General features: G+C 61.6%; 1 protein-coding gene across 1 annotated transcript in view; it reads right to left on the reverse strand.

The window, feature by feature from the left end:
• atg2a (autophagy related 2A) overlaps window positions 1-18,926 on the reverse strand; it is a 464,956-nt gene that overhangs the window by 114,019 nt on the left and 332,011 nt on the right. Inside the window, exons 27-28 of the mRNA XM_059954818.1 lie at window positions 12,783-13,049; window positions 2,765-2,935 (exon numbers count right to left, since the gene is read on the reverse strand). Coding sequence (XP_059810801.1) covers window positions 2,765-2,935; window positions 12,783-13,049 — 438 coding nt within the window. The remainder of the gene's footprint in view (window positions 1-2,764; window positions 2,936-12,782; window positions 13,050-18,926) is intronic.

The following is an 18,926-nucleotide window of genomic DNA, read 5'->3' on the forward strand; positions in this document are numbered from 1 at the left end:
GAGTGAGTGTGTGTGTGTGTGAGTGAGTGTGTGTGTGTGTGAGTGAGTGAGTGAGAGTGTGCGTGCGTGCGTGTGTGTGTGTGTGCGCGCGCACGCACATGCGTGTGAGTGAGCTTTTGCACAGCACTGTAGGTGGTCAGTTTTTCAGTTTGAAGATGATTGAGAGAGGTGTGAGCAGTCACAGGACCCAGAACCCAGCGAGTTGGAGATATCCCAGTCACTCCCTGGGCAGATTCCTTCAGAGCCACACCAGGCGGGTGACCCACCTGCCCCACACTCAGTCTGGCAGCCGAAACACGGCTGTGGTTGTGCTGGTGGATCTCAGTGCCAGCACGCTGATCGGCTCAGCACCCCCTGGGACGGCACAGCATCGGAAAAGCTGCACCGCTGTAAACAGCCAGCATCGAGAACACCTTTCAAAGGCAGCATCCATCATTAATGTCCCCATCACCTAGCACATGCCCTATCCCATTGCAACCATCGGGAAGGAGATACAAGAGCCTCAGGTCCCACACCATCAGGTTCAGGGAGTTATTACCCCCCAAACATCAGGCTTCTGAACCAGTGAGGATAACCTCAACTCTGAACTGATTCCATCGGGAAGGAGGTGCAGGAGCCTCAGGTCCCACACCACCAGGTTCAGGAACAGTTATCACCCCTCAACGATCAGGCTCCTGAACCAGTGAGGATAACCTCAACTCTGAACTGATTCCATCGGGAAGGAGGTACAGGAGCCTCAGGACCCACACCACCAGGTTCAGGAACAGTTATTACCCCTCAACCATCAGGCTCCTGAACCAGTGAGGATAACCTCAACTCTGAACTGATTCCATCGGGAAGGAGGTAGAGGAGCCTCAGGTCCCACACCACCAGGTTCAGGAACAGTTATTACCCTCACCCATCAGTCTCCTGAACCAGTGAGGATAACTTCACTCACCCCAATTCTGTAGCAGAATCAGGTTTAATATCACCAGCGTATGCCATGAGGTAGAGTTCATGGGTTCATCTCCAGCTCTGTATCACTTTCGCCAATCACCTTTCCAGCTCTTAGCTTCATCCCACCCCCTCCGGTCTTCTCCTAACATTTTGCATTTCCCCCTCCCCCCACTACTTACTAATCTCTTACTATTTCTCGTTTCAGTTAGTTCTAACGAAGGGTCTTGGCCCAAAAAGTCGACAGTGCTTCTCCTTATAGATGCTGTCCGGCCTGCTGCGTTCCACCGGCATTTTGTGTGTGTTTGAATTTCCAGCATCTGCAGATTTCCTCGTGTTTGTTCTTCCCCTCTGCCGTCAGATTTCTGAATGGACATTGAACCCGTGGACACCACCTCACCAATTCTTCCTCTCTTCTTACACTACTTATTTGATTTTAAATTCTCATTGCAACTTACAGTACTTTTATACATTTCAATGTCCTGCTGCCACATAACAAACTCAGTGATATTATAAACACAAGAGGATCTGCAGATGTTGGAAATCCAGAGCAACACACAGAAAATGCTGGAGAAACTCAGCAGGTCAGGCAGCATCTATGGAGAGGATGAGAGTCAAGATTTCGGGCCGAGACAAGACCCGAAACACCAACTCTTTACCCCATTCCTTTCCTGCTGAGTTCCTTCGGTATTGTATGGGTGACATCAAACCTGATTCTGATTGTGAGGACAGTTTTCATCCTGACCTGGAGCTCCACAGTGGAACAGGGGGTCAGCACAGACACCCCTTCATACCTGCACCCCTTCCCTGCATCCCCACCCCTTCGTACCTCCACCCCTTCCCCGCATCTCCACCCCTTCCCTGCATCCCCACCCCTTCGTACCTGCACCCCTTCCCTGCATCCCCACCCCTTCGTACCTCCACCCCTTCCCCGCATCCCCACCCCTTTGTACCTCCACCCCTTCGTACCTGCACCCCTTCCCTGCATCTCCACCCCTTCCCCGCATCCCCACCCCTTCGTACCTCCACCCCTTCCCCGCATCTCCACCCCTTCCCTGCATCCCCACCCCTTCGTACCTCCACCCCTTCCCCGCATCTCCACCCCTTCCCTGCATCCCCACCCCTTCGTACCTGCACCCCTTCCCCGCATCCCCACCCCTTTGTACCTCCACCCCTTCCTCGCATCTCCACCCCTTCCCCGCATCCCCACCCCTTCGTACCTGCACCCCTTCCCCGCATCCCCACCCCTTCGTACCTGCACCCCTTCCCCGCATCCCCACCCCTTCATACCTGCACCCCTTCCCCGCATCTCCACCCCTTCGTACCTGCACCCCTTTCCCGCATCCCCACCCCTTCGTACCTGCACCCCTTCCCCGCATCTCCACCCCTTCGTACCTGCACCCCTTCCCCGCATCCCCACCCCTTCGTACCTGCACCCCTTCCCCGCATCTCCACCCCTTCCCTGCATCCCCACCCCTTCGTACCTCCACCCCTTCCCCGCATCTCCACCCCTTCCCTGCATCCCCACCCCTTCGTACCTGCACCCCTTCCCTGCATCCCCACCCCTTTGTACCTCCACCCCTTCCTCGCATCTCCACCCCTTCCCCGCATCCCCACCCCTTTGTACCTCCACCCCTTCGTACCTGCACCCCTTCCCCGCATCCCCACCCCTTTGTACCTGCACCCCTTCCTCGCATCCCTTTCCCGCATCCCCACCCCTTCGTACCTGCACCCCTTTCCCGCATCCCCACCCCTTCGTACCTGCACCCCTTTCCCGCATCCCCACCCCTTCGTACCTGCACCCCTTCCCCGCATCCCCACCCCTTCGTACCTGCAGCCTCTGCCCGGCGATCTCGGTCGGGGTGTCCTGCCTGGGGGGAGGGTGCAGATCGCCGCTGTTCACCACGTACTGGATGAGGTTGGCCAGCGCAGCGCACGAGTCGGCGCAGGTGTGAACGTGCACCACGTTGTTGGAGCACCGCAGTTCGAACAGGGGCTGCGCCTGCGGGGAGGAGAGAGGGCCTCACCACCCCTGTCGCCTCTCCACTGACACCTGGACCCCCCAGACCACTGCAGCCGGGCCAAAAGCCCTCGCTGACGAAGAACTGAATGAACAGTGGGTTTTGGGAAGGACGAGGGGAGGCAGAGGAGGTAGAGCCCCAAAGTGGCTGTGGGGGCGTGCACGCGTTCTGGGAACGGACGTAAGTAATGGCATGTCCGATGTCTGTTTGGAGGACATCAATACTCAATGGAAGAGTGGGTGCTTATTTCCTTTACAGATCGACGTACTGAGTACAGGAGACGGGATGATATGTTGAAGTTGTATAAGACATTGGTGAGGCCTAATTTGGAGTATTATGTGCCGTTTTGGTCACCTACCGACAGGAAAGAAGTAAACAAGATTGAAAGAGTGCAGAGATTTACAAGGTTGCTGCCGGGTCTGCAGGACCTGAGTGACAAGACTGGACAGATTACGACTGTACTCCATGAAGAGCAGGAGGACTGAGAGGAGATTTGATCGAGGGACACACAATTCTGAGGGTCAGAGCAAGCAGGCGTTTCACACTCAGGTTGGGCAGGACTATAGCCAGAGGTCATGGGTTAAAGGTGAAATGTTTAGGTGGAACATGGGGAAAAGTTCTTCACTGAGGGAGAGTGTGGAATGAGAGGTCAGCTCAAGTGGCGCTTGCAAGCTCGATTTCAACGTGTAAGAGAAGTTTGGATGGGTGGGGTATGGAGGGCAACAGTCCGGGTGCAGTCGGCACAGACTGGATGGGCCAAAGGGCCTGTGTTACACTCACCATCTCACCTGTCAGTCTGTACTGCCCCTCCCCTCAACATCTCACCTGGTACAGCCCCTCCTCTCACCATCTCACCTGTCAGTCTGTACAGCCCCTCCCCTCACCATCTCACCTGTCAGTCTGTACAGCCCCTCCCCTCACCATCTCACCTGTCAGTCTGTACAGCCCCTCCCCTCACCATCTCACCTGTCAGTCTGTACAGCCCCTCCCCTCACCATCTCACCTGTCAGTCTGTACAGCCCCTCCCCTCAACATCTCACCTGGTACAGCCCCTCCCCTCACCATCTCACCTGTCAGTCTGTACAGCCCCTCCCCTCACCATCTCACCTGTCAGTCTGTACTGCCCCTCCCCTCAACATCTCACCTGTCAGTCTGTACAGCCCCTCCCCTCACCATCTCACCTGTCAGTCTGTACAGCCCCTCCCCTCACCATCTCACCTGGTACTGCCCCTCCCCTCAACATCTCACCTGGTACAGCCCCTCCCCTCACCATCTCACCTGGTACAGCCCCTCCCCTCACCATCTCACCTGTCAGTCTGTACAGCCCCTCCCCTCACCATCTCACCTGTCAGTCTGTACAGCCCCTCCCCTCACCATCTCACCTGTCAGTCTGTACTGCCCCTCCCCTCACCATCTCACCGTCAGTCTGTACTGCCCCTCCCCTCACCATCTCACCTGGTACTGCCCCTCCCCTCACCATCTCACCTGGTACAGCCCCTCCCCTCACCATCTCACCTGGTACAGCCCCTCCCCTCACCATCTCACCTGTCAGTCTGTACAGCCCCTCCCCTCACCATCTCACCTGTCAGTCTGTACAGCCCCTCCCCTCACCATCTCACCTGTCAGTCTGTACTGCCCCTCCCCTCACCATCTCACCGTCAGTCTGTACTGCCCCTCCCCTCACCATCTCACCTGGTACTGCCCCTCCCCTCACCATCTCACCTGTCAGTCTGTACTGCCCCTCCCCTCACCATCTCACCTGGTACTGCCCTTCCCCTCACCATCTCACCTGTCAGTCTGCACTGCCCCTCCCCTCACCATCTCACCTGGTACTGCCCCTCCCCTCACCATCTCACCTGTCAGTCTGTACTGCCCCTCCCCTCACCATCTCACCTGGTACAGCCCCTCCCCTCGACATCTCACCTGGTACAGCCCCACCCCTCGACATCTCACCTGTCAGTCTGTACTGCCCCTCCCCTCACCATCTCACCTGGTACTGCCCCTCCACTCACCATCTCACCTGGTACAGCCCCTCCCCTCGACATCTCACCTGGTACAGCCCCTCCCCTCGACATCTCACCTGTCAGTCTGTACAGCCCCTCCCCTCACCATCTCACCTGGTACTGCCCCTCCCCTCGACATCTCACCTGTCAGTCTGTACTGCCCCTCCCCTCACCATCTCACCTGTCAGTCTGTACAGCCCCTCCCCTCACCATCTCACCTGGTACTGCCCCTCCCCTCACCATCTCACCTGTCAGTCTGTACTGCCCCTCCCCTCACCATCTCACCTGGTACAGCCCCTCCCCTCAACATCTCACCTGTCAGTCTGTACTGCCCCTCCCCTCACCATCTCACCTGGTACTGCCCCTCCCCTCACCATCTCACCTGTCAGTCTGTACTGCCCCTCCCCTCGACATCTCACCTGGTACAGCCCCTCCCCTCACCATCTCACCTGGTACAGCCCCTCCCCTCGACATCTCACCTGTCAGTCTGTACTGCCCCTCCCCTCACCATCTCACCTGGTACTGCCCCTCCCCTCACCATCTCACCTGTCAGTCTGTACTGCCCCTCCCCTCACCATCTCACCTGTCAGTCTGTACTGCCCCTCCCCTCACCATCTCACCTGTCAGTCTGTACTGCCCCTCCCCTCACCATCTCACCTGTCAGTCTGTACTGCCCCTCCCCTCACCATCTCACCTGTCGGTCTGTACTGCCCCTCCCCTCACCATCTCACCTGTCAGTCTGTACTGCCCCTCCCCTCACCATCTCACCTGTCGGTCTGTACTGCCCCTCCCCTCACCATCTCACCTGTCAGTCTGTACTGCCCCTCCCCTCACCATCTCACCTGGTACTGCCCCTCCCCTCGACATCTCACCTGTCAGTCTGTACTGCCCCTCCCCTCACCATCTCACCTGGTACTGCCCCTCCCCTCACCATCTCACCTGTCAGTCTGTACTGCCCCTCCCCTCACCATCTCACCTGTCAGTCTGTACTGCCCCTCCCCTCGACATCTCACCTGGTACTGCCCCTCCCCTCACCATCTCACCTGGTACTGCCCCTCCCCTCACCATCTCACCTGGTACAGCCCCTCCCCTCACCATCTCACCTGGTACAGCCCCTCCCCTCGACATCTCACCTGTCAGTCCGTACAGCCCCTCCCCTCACCATCTCACCTGTCAGTCTGTACTGCCCCTCCCCTCACCATCTCATCTGGTACTGCCCCTCCCCTCACCATCTCACCTGTCAGTCTGTACTGCCCCTCCCCTCACCATCTCACCTGGTACTGCCCCTCCCCTCAACATCTCACCTGTCAGTCTGTACAGCCCCTCCCCTCACCATCTCACCTGGTACTGCCCCTCCCCTCACCATCTCACCTGTCAGTCTGTACTGCCCCTCCCCTCACCATCTCACCTGGTACAGCCCCTCCCCTCACCATCTCACCTGGTACAGCCCCTCCCCTCACCATCTCACCTGTCGGTCTGTACTGCCCCTCCCCTCACCATCTCACCTGGTACAGCCCCTCCCCTCACCATCTCACCTGTCGGTCTGTACTGCCCCTCCCCTCACCATCTCACCTGGTACAGCCCCTCCCCTCACCATCTCACCTGTCGGTCTGTACTGCCCCTCCCCTCACCATCTCACCTGGTACTGCCCCTCCCCTCACCATCTCACCTGTCAGTCTGTACTGCCCCTCCCCTCACCATCTCACCTGTCAGTCTGTACAGCCCCTCCCCTCACCATCTCACCTGGTACAGCCCCTCCCCTCACCATCTCACCTGTCAGTCTGTACAGCCCCTCCCCTCACCATCTCACCTGGTACTGCCCCTCCCCTCACCATCTCACCTGTCAGTCTGTACTGCCCCTCCCCTCACCAACTCACCTGTCAGTCTGTACTGCCCCTCCCCTCACCATCTCACCTGGTACTGCCCCTCCCCTCACCATCTCACCTGTCAGTCTGTACAGCCCCTCCCCTCACCATCTCACCTGTCAGTCTGTACTGCCCCTCCCCTCACCATCTCACCTGGTACTGCCCCTCCCCTCACCATCTCACCTGTCAGTCTGTACTGCCCCTCCCCTCACCATCTCACCTGTCGGTCTGTACTGCCCCTCCCCTCACCATCTCACCTGGTACTGCCCCTCCCCTCACCATCTCACCTGGTACTGCCCCTCCCCTCACCATCTCACCTGGTACAGCCCCTCCCCTCACCATCTCACCTGTCAGTCTGTACAGCCCCTCCCCTCACCATCTCACCTGGTACTGCCCCTCCCCTCACCATCTCACCTGGTACTGCCCCTCCCCTCACCATCTCACCTGGTACTGCCCCTCCCCTCGACATCTCACCTGTCAGTCTGTACTGCCCCTCCCCTCACCATCTCACCTGGTACAGCCCCTCCCCTCACCATCTCACCGTCAGTCTGTACTGCCCCTCCCCTCACCATCTCACCTGGTACTGCCCCTCCCCTCACCATCTCACCGTCAGTCTGTACTGCCCCTCCCCTCACCATCTCACCTGGTACTGCCCCTCCCCTCACCATCTCACCTGTCAGTCTGTACTGCCCCTCCCCTCACCATCTCACCTGGTACTGCCCCTCCCCTCACCATCTCACCGTCAGTCTGTACTGCCCCTCCCCTCACCATCTCACCTGTCAGTCTGTACTGCCCCTCCCCTCACCATCTCACCTGTCAGTCTGTACTGCCCCTCCCCTCACCATCTCACCTGTCAGTCTGTACTGCCCCACCCCTCACCATCTCACCTGTCAGTCTGTACTGCCCCTCCCCTCACCATCTCACCTGTCAGTCTGTACTGCCCCTCCCCTCACCATCTCACCTGGTACAGCCCCTCCCCTCACCATCTCACCTGTCAGTCTGTACTGCCCCTCCCCTCACCATCTCACCTGGTACTGCCCCTCCCCTCACCATCTCACCGTCAGTCTGTACAGCCCCTCCCCTCACCATCTCACCTGGTACAGCCCCTCCCCTCACCATCTCACCTGTCAGTCTGTACTGCCCCTCCCCTCACCATCTCACCTGTCAGTCTGTACTGCCCCTCCCCTCACCATCTCACCTGGTACTGCCCCTCCCCTCACCATCTCACCTGTCAGTCTGTACTGCCCCTCCCCTCTCCATCTCACCTGGTACAGCCCCTCCCCTCAACATCTCACCTGTCAGTCTGTACAGCCCCTCCCCTCACCATCTCACCTGGTACTGCCCCTCCCCTCACCATCTCACCTGTCAGTCTGTACTGCCCCTCCCCTCACCATCTCACCTGGTACAGCCCCTCCCCTCGACATCTCACCTGTCAGTCTGTACTGCCCCTCCCCTCACCATCTCACCTGGTACTGCCCCTCCCCTCACCATCTCACCTGTCAGTCTGTACTGCCCCTCCCCTCACCATCTCACCTGGTACAGCCCCTCCCCTCAACATCTCACCTGTCAGTCTGTACAGCCCCTCCCCTCAACATCTCACCTGTCAGTCTGTACAGCCCCTCCCCTCAACATCTCACCTGGTACAGCCCCTCCCCTCACCATCTCACCTGGTACTGCCCCTCCCCTCGACATCTCACCTGTCAGTCTGTACAGCCCCTCCCCTCACCATCTCACCTGGTACTGCCCCTCCCCTCACCATCTCACCTGTCAGTCTGTACAGCCCCTCCCCTCGACATCTCACCTGTCAGTCTGTACTGCCCCTCCCCTCACCATCTCACCTGGTACAGCCCCTCCCCTCACCATCTCACCTGTCAGTCTGTACAGCCCCCCCCACCATCTCACCTGGTACAGCCCCTCCCCTCACCATCTCACCTGGTACTGCCCCTCCCCTCGACATCTCACCTGTCAGTCTGTACTGCCCCTCCCCTCACCATCTCACCTGGTACAGCCCCTCCCCTCACCATCTCACCTGGTACAGCCCCTCCCCTCACCATCTCACCTGTCAGTCTGTACTGCCCCCCCCACCATCTCACCTGGTACTGCCCCTCCCCTCACCATCTCACCGTCAGTCTGTACAGCCCCTCCCCTCAACATCTCACCTGTCAGTCTGTACTGCCCCCCCCACCATCTCACCTGGTACTGCCCCTCCCCTCACCATCTCACCGTCAGTCTGTACTGCCCCTCCCCTCGACATCTCACCTGTCAGTCTGTACTGCCCCCCCCACCATCTCACCTGGTACTGCCCCTCCCCTCACCATCTCACCTGGTACAGCCCCTCCCCTCGACATCTCACCTGTCAGTCTGTACTGCCCCTCCCCTCACCATCTCACCTGGTACTGCCCCTCCCCTCACCATCTCACCGTCAGTCTGTACTGCCCCTCCCCTCACCATCTCACCTGGTACTGCCCCTCCCCTCGACATCTCACCTGGTACAGCCCCTCCCCTCACCATCTCACCTGGTACAGCCCCTCCCCTCGACATCTCACCTGTCAGTCTGTACTGCCCCTCCCCTCGACATCTCACCTGTCAGTCTGTACTGCCCCTCCCCTCACCATCTCACCTGTCAGTCTGTACTGCCCCTCCCCTCACCATCTCACCTGGTACTGCCCCTCCCCTCGACATCTCACCTGGTACAGCCCCTCCCCTCACCATCTCACCTGGTACTGCCCCTCCCCTCGACATCTCACCTGTCAGTCTGTACTGCCCCTCCCCTCAACATCTCACCTGGTACAGCCCCTCCCCTCGACATCTCACCTGGTACAGCCCCTCCCCTCACCATCTCACCTGTCAGTCTGTACAGCCCCTCCCCTCACCATCTCATCTGGTACAGCCCCTCCCCTCACCATCTCACCTGTCAGTCTGTACAGCCCCTCCCCTCACCATCTCATCTGGTACTGCCCCTCCCCTCACCATCTCACCTGTCAGTCTGTACAGCCCCTCCCCTCACCATCTCACCTGTCAGTCTGTACAGCCCCTCCCCTCACCATCTCATCTGGTACTGCCCCTCCCCTCACCATCTCACCTGTCAGTCTGTACAGCCCCTCCCCTCACCATCTCACCTGGTACAGCCCCTCCCCTCACCATCTCACCTGTCGGTCTGTACAGCCCCTCCCCTCACCATCTCACCTGTCAGTCTGTACAGCCCCTCCCCTCACCATCTCACCTGGTACTGCCCCTCCCCTCACCATCTCACCTGTCAGTCTGTACTGCCCCTCCCCTCACCATCTCACCTGTCGGTCTGTACAGCCCCTCCCCTCACCATCTCACCTGGTACTGCCCCTCCCCTCAACATCTCACCTGTCAGTCTGTACTGCCCCTCCCCTCAACATCTCACCTGTCAGTCTGTACAGCCCCTCCCCTCACCATCTCATCTGGTACAGCCCCTCCCCTCACCATCTCACCTGTCAGTCTGTACAGCCCCTCCCCTCACCATCTCATCTGGTACAGCCCCTCCCCTCAACATCTCACCTGTCAGTCTGTACTGCCCCTCCCCTCACCATCTCACCTGTCAGTCTGTACTGCCCCTCCCCTCACCATCTCACCTGTCAGTCTGTACTGCCCCTCCCCTCACCATCTCACCTGGTACAGCCCCTCCCCTCACCATCTCACCTGTCAGTCTGTACTGCCCCTCCCCTCAACATCTCACCTGGTACTGCCCCTCCCCTCGACATCTCACCTGTCAGTCTGTACTGCCCCTCCCCTCACCATCTCACCTGTCAGTCTGTACAGCCCCTCCCCTCAACATCTCACCTGTCAGTCTGTACTGCCCCCCCCACCATCTCACCTGGTACTGCCCCTCCCCTCACCATCTCACCTGTCAGTCTGTACTGCCCCTCCCCTCACCATCTCACCTGTCAGTCTGTACAGCCCCTCCCCTCACCATCTCACCTGGTACTGCCCCTCCCCTCAACATCTCACCTGGTACTGCCCCTCCCCTCAACATCTCACCTGGTACTGCCCCTCCCCTCACCATCTCACCTGTCGGTCTGCACTGCCCCCCCCCACCATCTCACCTGGTACTGCCCCTCCCCTCACCATCTCACCTGTCAGTCTGTACTGCCCCCCCCCTCAACATCTCACCTGGTACTGCCCCTCCCCTCACCATCTCACCTGGTACTGCCCCTCCCCTCACCATCTCACCTGGTACAGCCCCTCCCCTCACCATCTCACCGTCAGTCTGTACTGCCCCTCCCCTCACCATCTCACCTGGTACTGCCCCTCCCCTCACCATCTCACCTGTCAGTCTGTACTGCCCCTCCCCTCACCATCTCACCTGTCGGTCTGTACTGCCCCTCCCCTCAACATCTCACATGTCAGTCTGTACTGCCCCTCCCCTCGACATCTCACCTGGTACTGCCCCTCCCCTCACCATCTCACCTGTCAGTCTGTACTGCCCCTCCCCTCACCATCTCACCTGGTACTGCCCCTCCCCTCGACATCTCACCTGGTACAGCCCCTCCCCTCACCATCTCACCTGTCAGTCTGTACTGCCCCTCCCCTCACCATCTCACCTGGTACAGCCCCTCCCCTCACCATCTCACCGTCAGTCTGTACTGCCCCTCCCCTCACCATCTCACCTGGTACAGCCCCTCCCCTCGACATCTCACCTGGTACTGCCCCTCCCCTCACCATCTCACCTGTCAGTCTGTACAGCCCCTCCCCTCACCATCTCACCTGTCAGTCTGTACTGCCCCTCCCCTCACCATCTCACCTGGTACTGCCCCTCCCCTCACCATCTCACCTGTCAGTCTGTACAGCCCCTCCCCTCACCATCTCACCTGTCAGTCTGTACTGCCCCTCCCCTCACCATCTCACCTGTCAGTCTGTACTGCCCCTCCCCTCACCATCTCACCTGTCAGTCTGTACTGCCCCCCCCACCATCTCACCTGGTACAGCCCCTCCCCTCACCATCTCACCTGGTACTGCCCCTCCCCTCACCATCTCACCGTCAGTCTGTACTGCCCCTCCCCTCACCATCTCACCTGTCAGTCTGTACTGCCCCTCCCCTCACCATCTCACCTGGTACTGCCCCTCCCCTCACCATCTCACCTGGTACTGCCCCTCCCCTCACCATCTCACCTGTCAGTCTGTACTGCCCCTCCCCTCACCATCTCACCTGGTACTGCCCCTCCCCTCACCATCTCACCTGTCAGTCTGTACTGCCCCTCCCCACACCATCTCACCTGGTACAGCCCCTCCCCTCGACATCTCACCTGTCAGTCTGTACTGCCCCTCCCCTAACCATCTCACCTGGTACAGCCCCTCCCCTCGACATCTCACCTGTCAGTCTGTACTGCCCCTCCCCTCACCATCTCACCTGGTACAGCCCCTCCCCTCGACATCTCACCTGTCAGTCTGTACTGCCCCTCCCCTCACCATCTCACCTGGTACTGCCCCTCCCCTCGACATCTCACCTGTCAGTCTGTACTGCCCCTCCCCTAACCATCTCACCTGGTACAGCCCCTCCCCTCGACATCTCACCTGTCAGTCTGTACTGCCCCTCCCCTCACCATCTCACCTGGTACAGCCCCTCCCCTCGACATCTCACCTGTCAGTCTGTACTGCCCCTCCCCTAACCATCTCACCTGGTACAGCCCCTCCCCTCGACATCTCACCTGTCAGTCTGTACTGCCCCTCCCCTCACCATCTCACCTGGTACTGCCCCTCCCCTCACCATCTCACCTGGTACAGCCCCTCCCCTCGACATCTCACCTGTCGGTCTGCACTTCTCTTCCTCCTCGATGTCTGTGCAGAGGAGGGGCAGTATTGCTGTATATTCTTGTGATGGGGTAAAACGCAGGCGAGGGGACAGAGACTCCATGGTCAGACGCGATGGGAGAACCCTCGGGAACGGGGGAGGCCACACAACACACACCCCCACCCCTGGCAGTCTGTCTCACCGGCTTGCCAGTCAGGTCTCCCTTCCAGGTGGTGATGACCAGCTCCAGCAGGTCGATGTCCAGCACGCACACGTAATCTGTATGGGGTGACACCGCAGTCAGACTCTGCACAGACCCAGAATGACGGGGCTCCGCGGCTTCCCGGCAGGTAGGAATGGGGGTAGGAGAGAGGGGTTGGCATGGGGGTCGGAGAGAGGGGTAGGAATGGGGGTAGAGAGAGGGGTAGGAATGGGGGTAGAGAGAGGGGTAGGAATGGGGTAAGGAGAGAAGTGTTGGAATGGGGGTAGGAGAGAGGGGTAGGAATGGGGGTGAGAGAGGGGGAATGGGGTAGGAGAGAGGGGTTGGAATGGGGGCAGGAGAGAGGGGTTGGAATGGGGGCAGGAGAGAGGGGTTGGAATGGGGGTAGGAGAGAGGGGTAGGAATGGGGGTGAGAGAGGGGGAATGGGGTAGGAGAGAGGGGTTGGAATGGGGGCAGGAGAGAGGGGTTGGAATGGGGGCAGGAGAGAGGGGTTGGAATGGGGGTAGGAGAGTGGGGTAGGAATGGGGGTAGAGAGAGGGGTAGGAATGGGGTAAGGAGAGAAGTGTTGGAATGGGGGTAGGAGAGAGGGGTAGGAATGGGGGTGAGAGAGGGGGAATGGGGTAGGAGAGAGGGGTTGGAATGGGGGCAGGAGAGAGGGGCTGGAATGGGGGCAGGAGAGAGGGGTTGGAATGGGGGCAGGAGAGAGGGGTTGGAATGGGGGTAGGAGAGAGGGGTTGGAATGGGGGTAGGAGAGTGGGTAGGAATGGGGGTAGGAGAGAAGGGTAGAAATAGGGGTAGCAGAGGGGTACGAATGGGGTAGGAGAGAGGTGTTGGAATGGGGGTAGGAGAGGGGTAGGAATGGGGGTAGGAGAGGGGTAGGAATGGGGGTAGGAGAGGGGTAGGAATGGGGGTAGGAGAGAGGGGTAGGAATGGGGGTAGGAGGGGTTGGAATGGGGGTAGGTGGGTAGGAATGGGGTAGGGGTTGGAATAGGGGTAGGAGAGAGGGGTTGGAATGGGGTAGGAACAAGGGTAGGAGAGGGATAAGAATGTGGGTAGGAATGGGTGTAGGATAGAGGGGTAGGAATGGGGTAGGAGAGGATAGGAATGGGTTAGGAATGGGGGTAGGATAGGGGGCAGGGAAGAGAGAGGTTGGAATGGGGGTAGGAGCGAGGGGTAGGGTGTAAGCATAAAGCTGGACAGCTGAGCACCTCCAGGGTGGAGAGGAGAAAGGAGGGGCAAGGGCAGGAATTTCAGGACGAGAGGGTAACAGGGGTAGAGAGGGAGGGGCAATAAGAAAAATGGGTGGGAGAACGAGGAGCAAATAGGGGATGGGCAATAGGAGAGGGGTCGGGCGAGGAGAGGAGCAGGCTACTGACAGGTGTTGGGAGGGTGTTCTGACCGGTGTTGGGGGGGGTGTTCTGACCGGTGTCGAGGGGGGGGGGTGTTCTGACCGGTGTTAAGGCGGGGGGTGTATCCTGACCGGTGTCGGGGAGGGGGGGGGGGGTGTTCTGACCGGTGTCGAGGGGGGGGGGTGTTCTGACCGGTGTTAAGGCGGGGGGTGTATCCTGACCGGTGTCGGGGAGGGGGGGGGTGTTCTGACCGGTGTCGAGGGGGGTGTTCTGACCGGTGTCGAGGGAGGGGGTGTTCTGACCGGTGTCGAGGGGGGTGTTCTGACCGGTGTCGGGGGAGGGGGTGTTCTGACCGGTGTCGAGGGAGGGGGTGTTCTGACTGGTGTCGAGGGAGGGGGTGTTCTGACCGGTGTCGGGGAGGGGGGGGGTGTTCTGACCGGTGTCGAGGGGGGTGTTCTGACCGGTGTCGAGGGAGGGGGTGTTCTGACCGGTGTCGAGGGGGGTGTTCTGACCGGTGTCGGGGGAGGGGGTGTTCTGACCGGTGTCGAGGGAGGGGGTGTTCTGACTGGTGTCGAGGGAGGGGGTGTTCTGACTGGTGTCGAGAGAGGGGGTGTTCTGACCGGTGTTGGGGGAGGGGGTGTTCTGACTGGTGTCGAGGGAGGGGGTGTTCTGACCGGTGTCGAGCGAGGGTGTGTTCTGACCGGTGTCGAGGGAGTGGGGGCTCTGACCGGTGTTGGGGGGGGGGGGTGTTCCGACCGGTGTTAAGGCGGGGGGGTGTATCCTGACCGGTGTCGAGCGAGGGTGTATCCTGACCGGTGTCGAGGGAGGGGGTGTCCTGACCGGTGTCGAGGGGTGTGTTCTGACCGGTGTCGGGGGGGGGGGTGTTCTGACCGGTGTCGAGGGGGGTGTATCCTGACCGGTGTCGAGGGGGGTGTTCTGACCGGTGTCGGGGGAGGGGGTGTTCTGACCGGTGTCGAGGGAGGGGGTGTCCTGACCAGTGTCGGGGGGGGGGGGTGTTCTGACTGGTGTCGAGGGAGGGGGTGTTCTGACCGGTGTCGAGGGAGGGGGTGTTCTGACCGGTGTCGAGGGGGGTGTTCTGACCGGTGTCGGGGGAGGGGGTGTTCTGACCGGTGTCGGGGGGGGGGGGCTCTGACCGGTGTCGAGGGAGGGGGTGTTCTGACCGGTGTTGAGGGGGGTGTTCTGACCGGTGTCGAGGGAGGGGGTGTACTGACCGGTGTCGAGGGAGGGGGTGTACTGACCGGTGTCGAGGGAGGGGGTGTTCTGACCGGTGTCGGGGGGTGTGTTCTGACCGGTGTCGAGGGGGGTGTTCTGACCGGTGTCGAGAGAGGGGGTGTTCTGACCGGTGTCGGGGGAGGGGGTGTTCTGACCGGTGTTGGGGGGGGGGTGTTCTGACCGGTGTCGAGGGGGTGTTCTGACCGGTGTCGAGGGGGTGTTCTGACCGGTGTTGGGGGGGGGGTGTTCTGACCGGTGTCGAGGGGGTGTTCTGACCGGTGTCGGGGGAGGGGGTGTTCTGACCGGTGTCGAGGGGGGTGTTCTGACCGGTGTCGGGGGAGGGGGTGTTCTGACCGGTGTCGAGGGGGTGTTCTGACCGGTGTCGGGGGGGTGTTCTGACCGGTGTTGGGGGGGGGGGGTGTTCTGACCGGTGTCGGGGGGGGGTGTTCTGACCGGTGTTGGGGGGGGTGTTCTGACCGGTGTCGGAGGAGGGGGTGTTCTGACCGGTGTCGGGGGGGGGGGGGGGGTGTTCTGACCGGTGTCGGGGGAGGGGGTGTTCTGACCGGTGTCGGGGGAGGGGGTGTTCTGACCGGTGTCGGGGGGGGGGGTCTGACCGGTGTCGGGGGAGGGGGTGTTCTGACCGGTGTCGTGGGAGGGGGTGTTCTGACCGGTGTCGGGGGGGGGGGGGGTGTTCTGACCGGTGTCGAGGGGAGGGGGTGTTCTGACCGGTGTCGAGGGGAGGGGGTGTTCTGACCGGTGTCGGGGGAGGGGGTGTTCTGACCTGTGTCAAGGGGGGTGTTCTGACCGGTGTCGAGGGAGGGGGGGGCTCTGACCGGTGTTGGGGGGGGGGTGTTGTGACCGGTGTCGAGGGAGGGGGGGCTCTGACCGGTGTTGGGGGGGGGTGTTCTGACCGGTGTCGGGGGGGGGGGGTGTTCTGACCGGTGTCGGGGGAGGGGGTGTCCTGACCGGTGTCGAGGGAGGGGGTGTTCTGACCGGTGTCAGGGGGGTGTTCTGACCGGTGTCGAGGGAGGGGGTGTCCTGACCGGTGTCGAGGGAGGGGGTGTCCTGACCGGTGTCGAGGGAGGGGGTGTTCTGACCTGTGTCGAGGGGGGTGTTCTGACCGGTGTCGAGGGAGGGGGTGTTCTGACCGGTGTCGAGGGGGGGGGGGGGTGTTCTGACCGGTGTCGAGGGAGGGGGTGTTCTGACCGGTGTCGGGGGGGTGTTCTGACCGGTGTTGGGGGGGGGGTGTCCTGACCGGTGTCGAGGGAGGGGGTGTCCTGACCGGTGTCGAGGGAGGGGGTGTTCTGACCTGTGTCGAGGGGGGTGTTCTGACCGGTGTCGAGGGAGGGGGTGTTCTGACCGGTGTCGAGGGAGGGGGTGTTCTGACCGGTGTCGGGGGGGTGTTCTGACCGGTGTCGAGGGGGGGTGTTCTGACCGGTGTCGAGGGAGGGGGTGTTCTGACCGGTGTCGGGGGAGGGGGTGTTCTGACTGGTGTCGAGGGGGGTGTTCTGACTGGTGTCGGGGGAGGGGGTGTTCTGACTGGTGTCGAGGGAGGGGGTGTTCTGACTGGTGTCGGGGGAGGGGGTGTTCTGACCGGTGTCGGGGGGGGGTGTTCTGACTGGTGTCGAGGGAGGGGGTGTTCTGACCGGTGTCGGGGGAGGGGGGGTGTTCTGACCGGTGTCGAGGGGGGTGTTCTGACCGGTGTCGAGGGGGGTGTTCTGACCGGTGTCGGGGAGGGGGTGTTCTGACCGGTGTCGAGGGGGTGTTCTGACCGGTGTTGGGGGGGGTGTTCTGACTGGTGTCGAGGGAGGGGGTGTTCTGACCGGTGTCGAGGAGGGGGTGTTCTGACCGGTGTCGGGGGAGGGGGTGTTCTGACCTGTGTCGAGGGGGGTGTTCTGACCGGTGTCGAGGGAGGGGGTGTCTGACCGGTGTCGAGGGAGGGGGTGTTCTGACCGGTGTCGAGGGAGGGGGTGTTCTAACCGGTGTCGGGGGGGGGGGTGTTCTGACCGGTGCGAGGGGGGTGTCCTGACCGGTGTCGAGGGAGGGGGGTGTTCTGACCGGTGTTGGGGGAGAGGGTGTTCTGACCGGTGTCGGGGGAGGGGTGTTCTGACCGGTGTCGGGGGGGGGGGTGTTCTGACGCGGTGTCGGGGGGGGGGTGTTCTGACCGGTGTTGGGGGAGGGGGTGTTCTGACCTGTGTCGAGGGGGGTGTTCTGACCGGTGTCGAGGAGGGGGTGTTCTGACCGGTGTCGAGGGGGGTGTATCCTGACCGGTGTCGGGGAGGGGGGGGGTGTTCTGACCGGTGTCGGGGGAGGGGGTGTTCTGACCGGTGTCGAGGGAGGGGGTGTTCTGACCGGTGTTGGGGGGGGGGTGTTCTGACCGGTGTCGGGGGAGGGGTGTTCTGACCGTGTCGAGGGAGGGGGTGTTCTGACCGGTGTCGAGGGAGGGGGTGTTCTGACCGGTGTCGGGGGAGGGGGTGTTCTGACCGGTGTCGAGGGGGTTCTGACCGGTGTCGAGGGGGAGGGGGGTGTTCTGACCGGTGTCGGGGGGGGGGTGTTCTGACCGGTGTCGGGGGAGGGGGTGTTCTGACCGGTGTCGAGGGAGGGGGTGTTCTGACCGGTGTCGAGGGAGGGGGTGTTCTGACCGGTGTCGGGGAGGGGGTGTTCTGACCGGTGTCGAGGGGGGTGTTCTGACCGCTGTCGAGGGGAGGGGGTGTTCTGACCGGTGTGGGGGGGGGGTGTTCTGACCGGTGTCGGGGGAGGGGGTGTTCTGACCGGTGTCGGGGGAGGGGGTGTTCTGACCGGTGTCGGGGGGGGGTGTTCTGACCGGTGTCGAGGGAGGGGGGTGTTCTGACCGGTGTCGAGGGAGGGGGTGTTCTGACTGGTGTCGAGGGAGGGGGTGTTCTGACCGGTGTCGGGGAGGGGGTGTTCTGACCGGTGTCGAGGGAGGGGGGTGTTCTGACCGGTGTCGAGGGGGTGGGTGTTCTGACCGGTGTCGAGGGAGGGGTGTTCTGACCGGTGTCGAGGGGGTGTTCTGACCGGTGTCGGGGGGGGGTGTTCTGACCGGTGTCGAGGGAGGGGGGGCTCTGACCGGTGTCGGGGGGGTGTTCTGACCGGTGTCGGGGGAGGGGGTGTTCTGACCGGTGTCGGGGGAGGGGGTGTTCTGACCGGTGTCGGGGGGGGTGTTCTGACCGGTGTCGAGGGAGGGGGTGTTCTGACCGGTGTCGAGGGAGGGGGTGTTCTGACTGGTGTCGAGGGAGGGGGTGTTCTGACCGGTGTCGGGGGAGGGGGTGTTCTGACCGGTGTCGAGGGAGGGGGTGTTCTGACCGGTGTCGAGGGGGGGGGGTGTTCTGACCGGTGTCGAGGGAGGGGGTGTTCTGACCGGTGTCGAGGGGTGTTCTGACCGGTGTCGGGGGGGGGTGTTCTGACCGGTGTCGAGGAGGGGGGGCTCTGACCGGTGTCGGGGGGGGTGTTCTGACCGGTGTCGAGGGAGGGGGGTGTTCTGATCGGTGTCGAGGGGGTGTTCTGACCGGTGTCGGGGGAGGG

The sequence above is a fragment of the Hypanus sabinus genome, chromosome 31, assembly GCF_030144855.1.
Source record: "Hypanus sabinus isolate sHypSab1 chromosome 31, sHypSab1.hap1, whole genome shotgun sequence".
Classification (NCBI taxonomy): domain Eukaryota; kingdom Metazoa; phylum Chordata; class Chondrichthyes; order Myliobatiformes; family Dasyatidae; genus Hypanus; species Hypanus sabinus.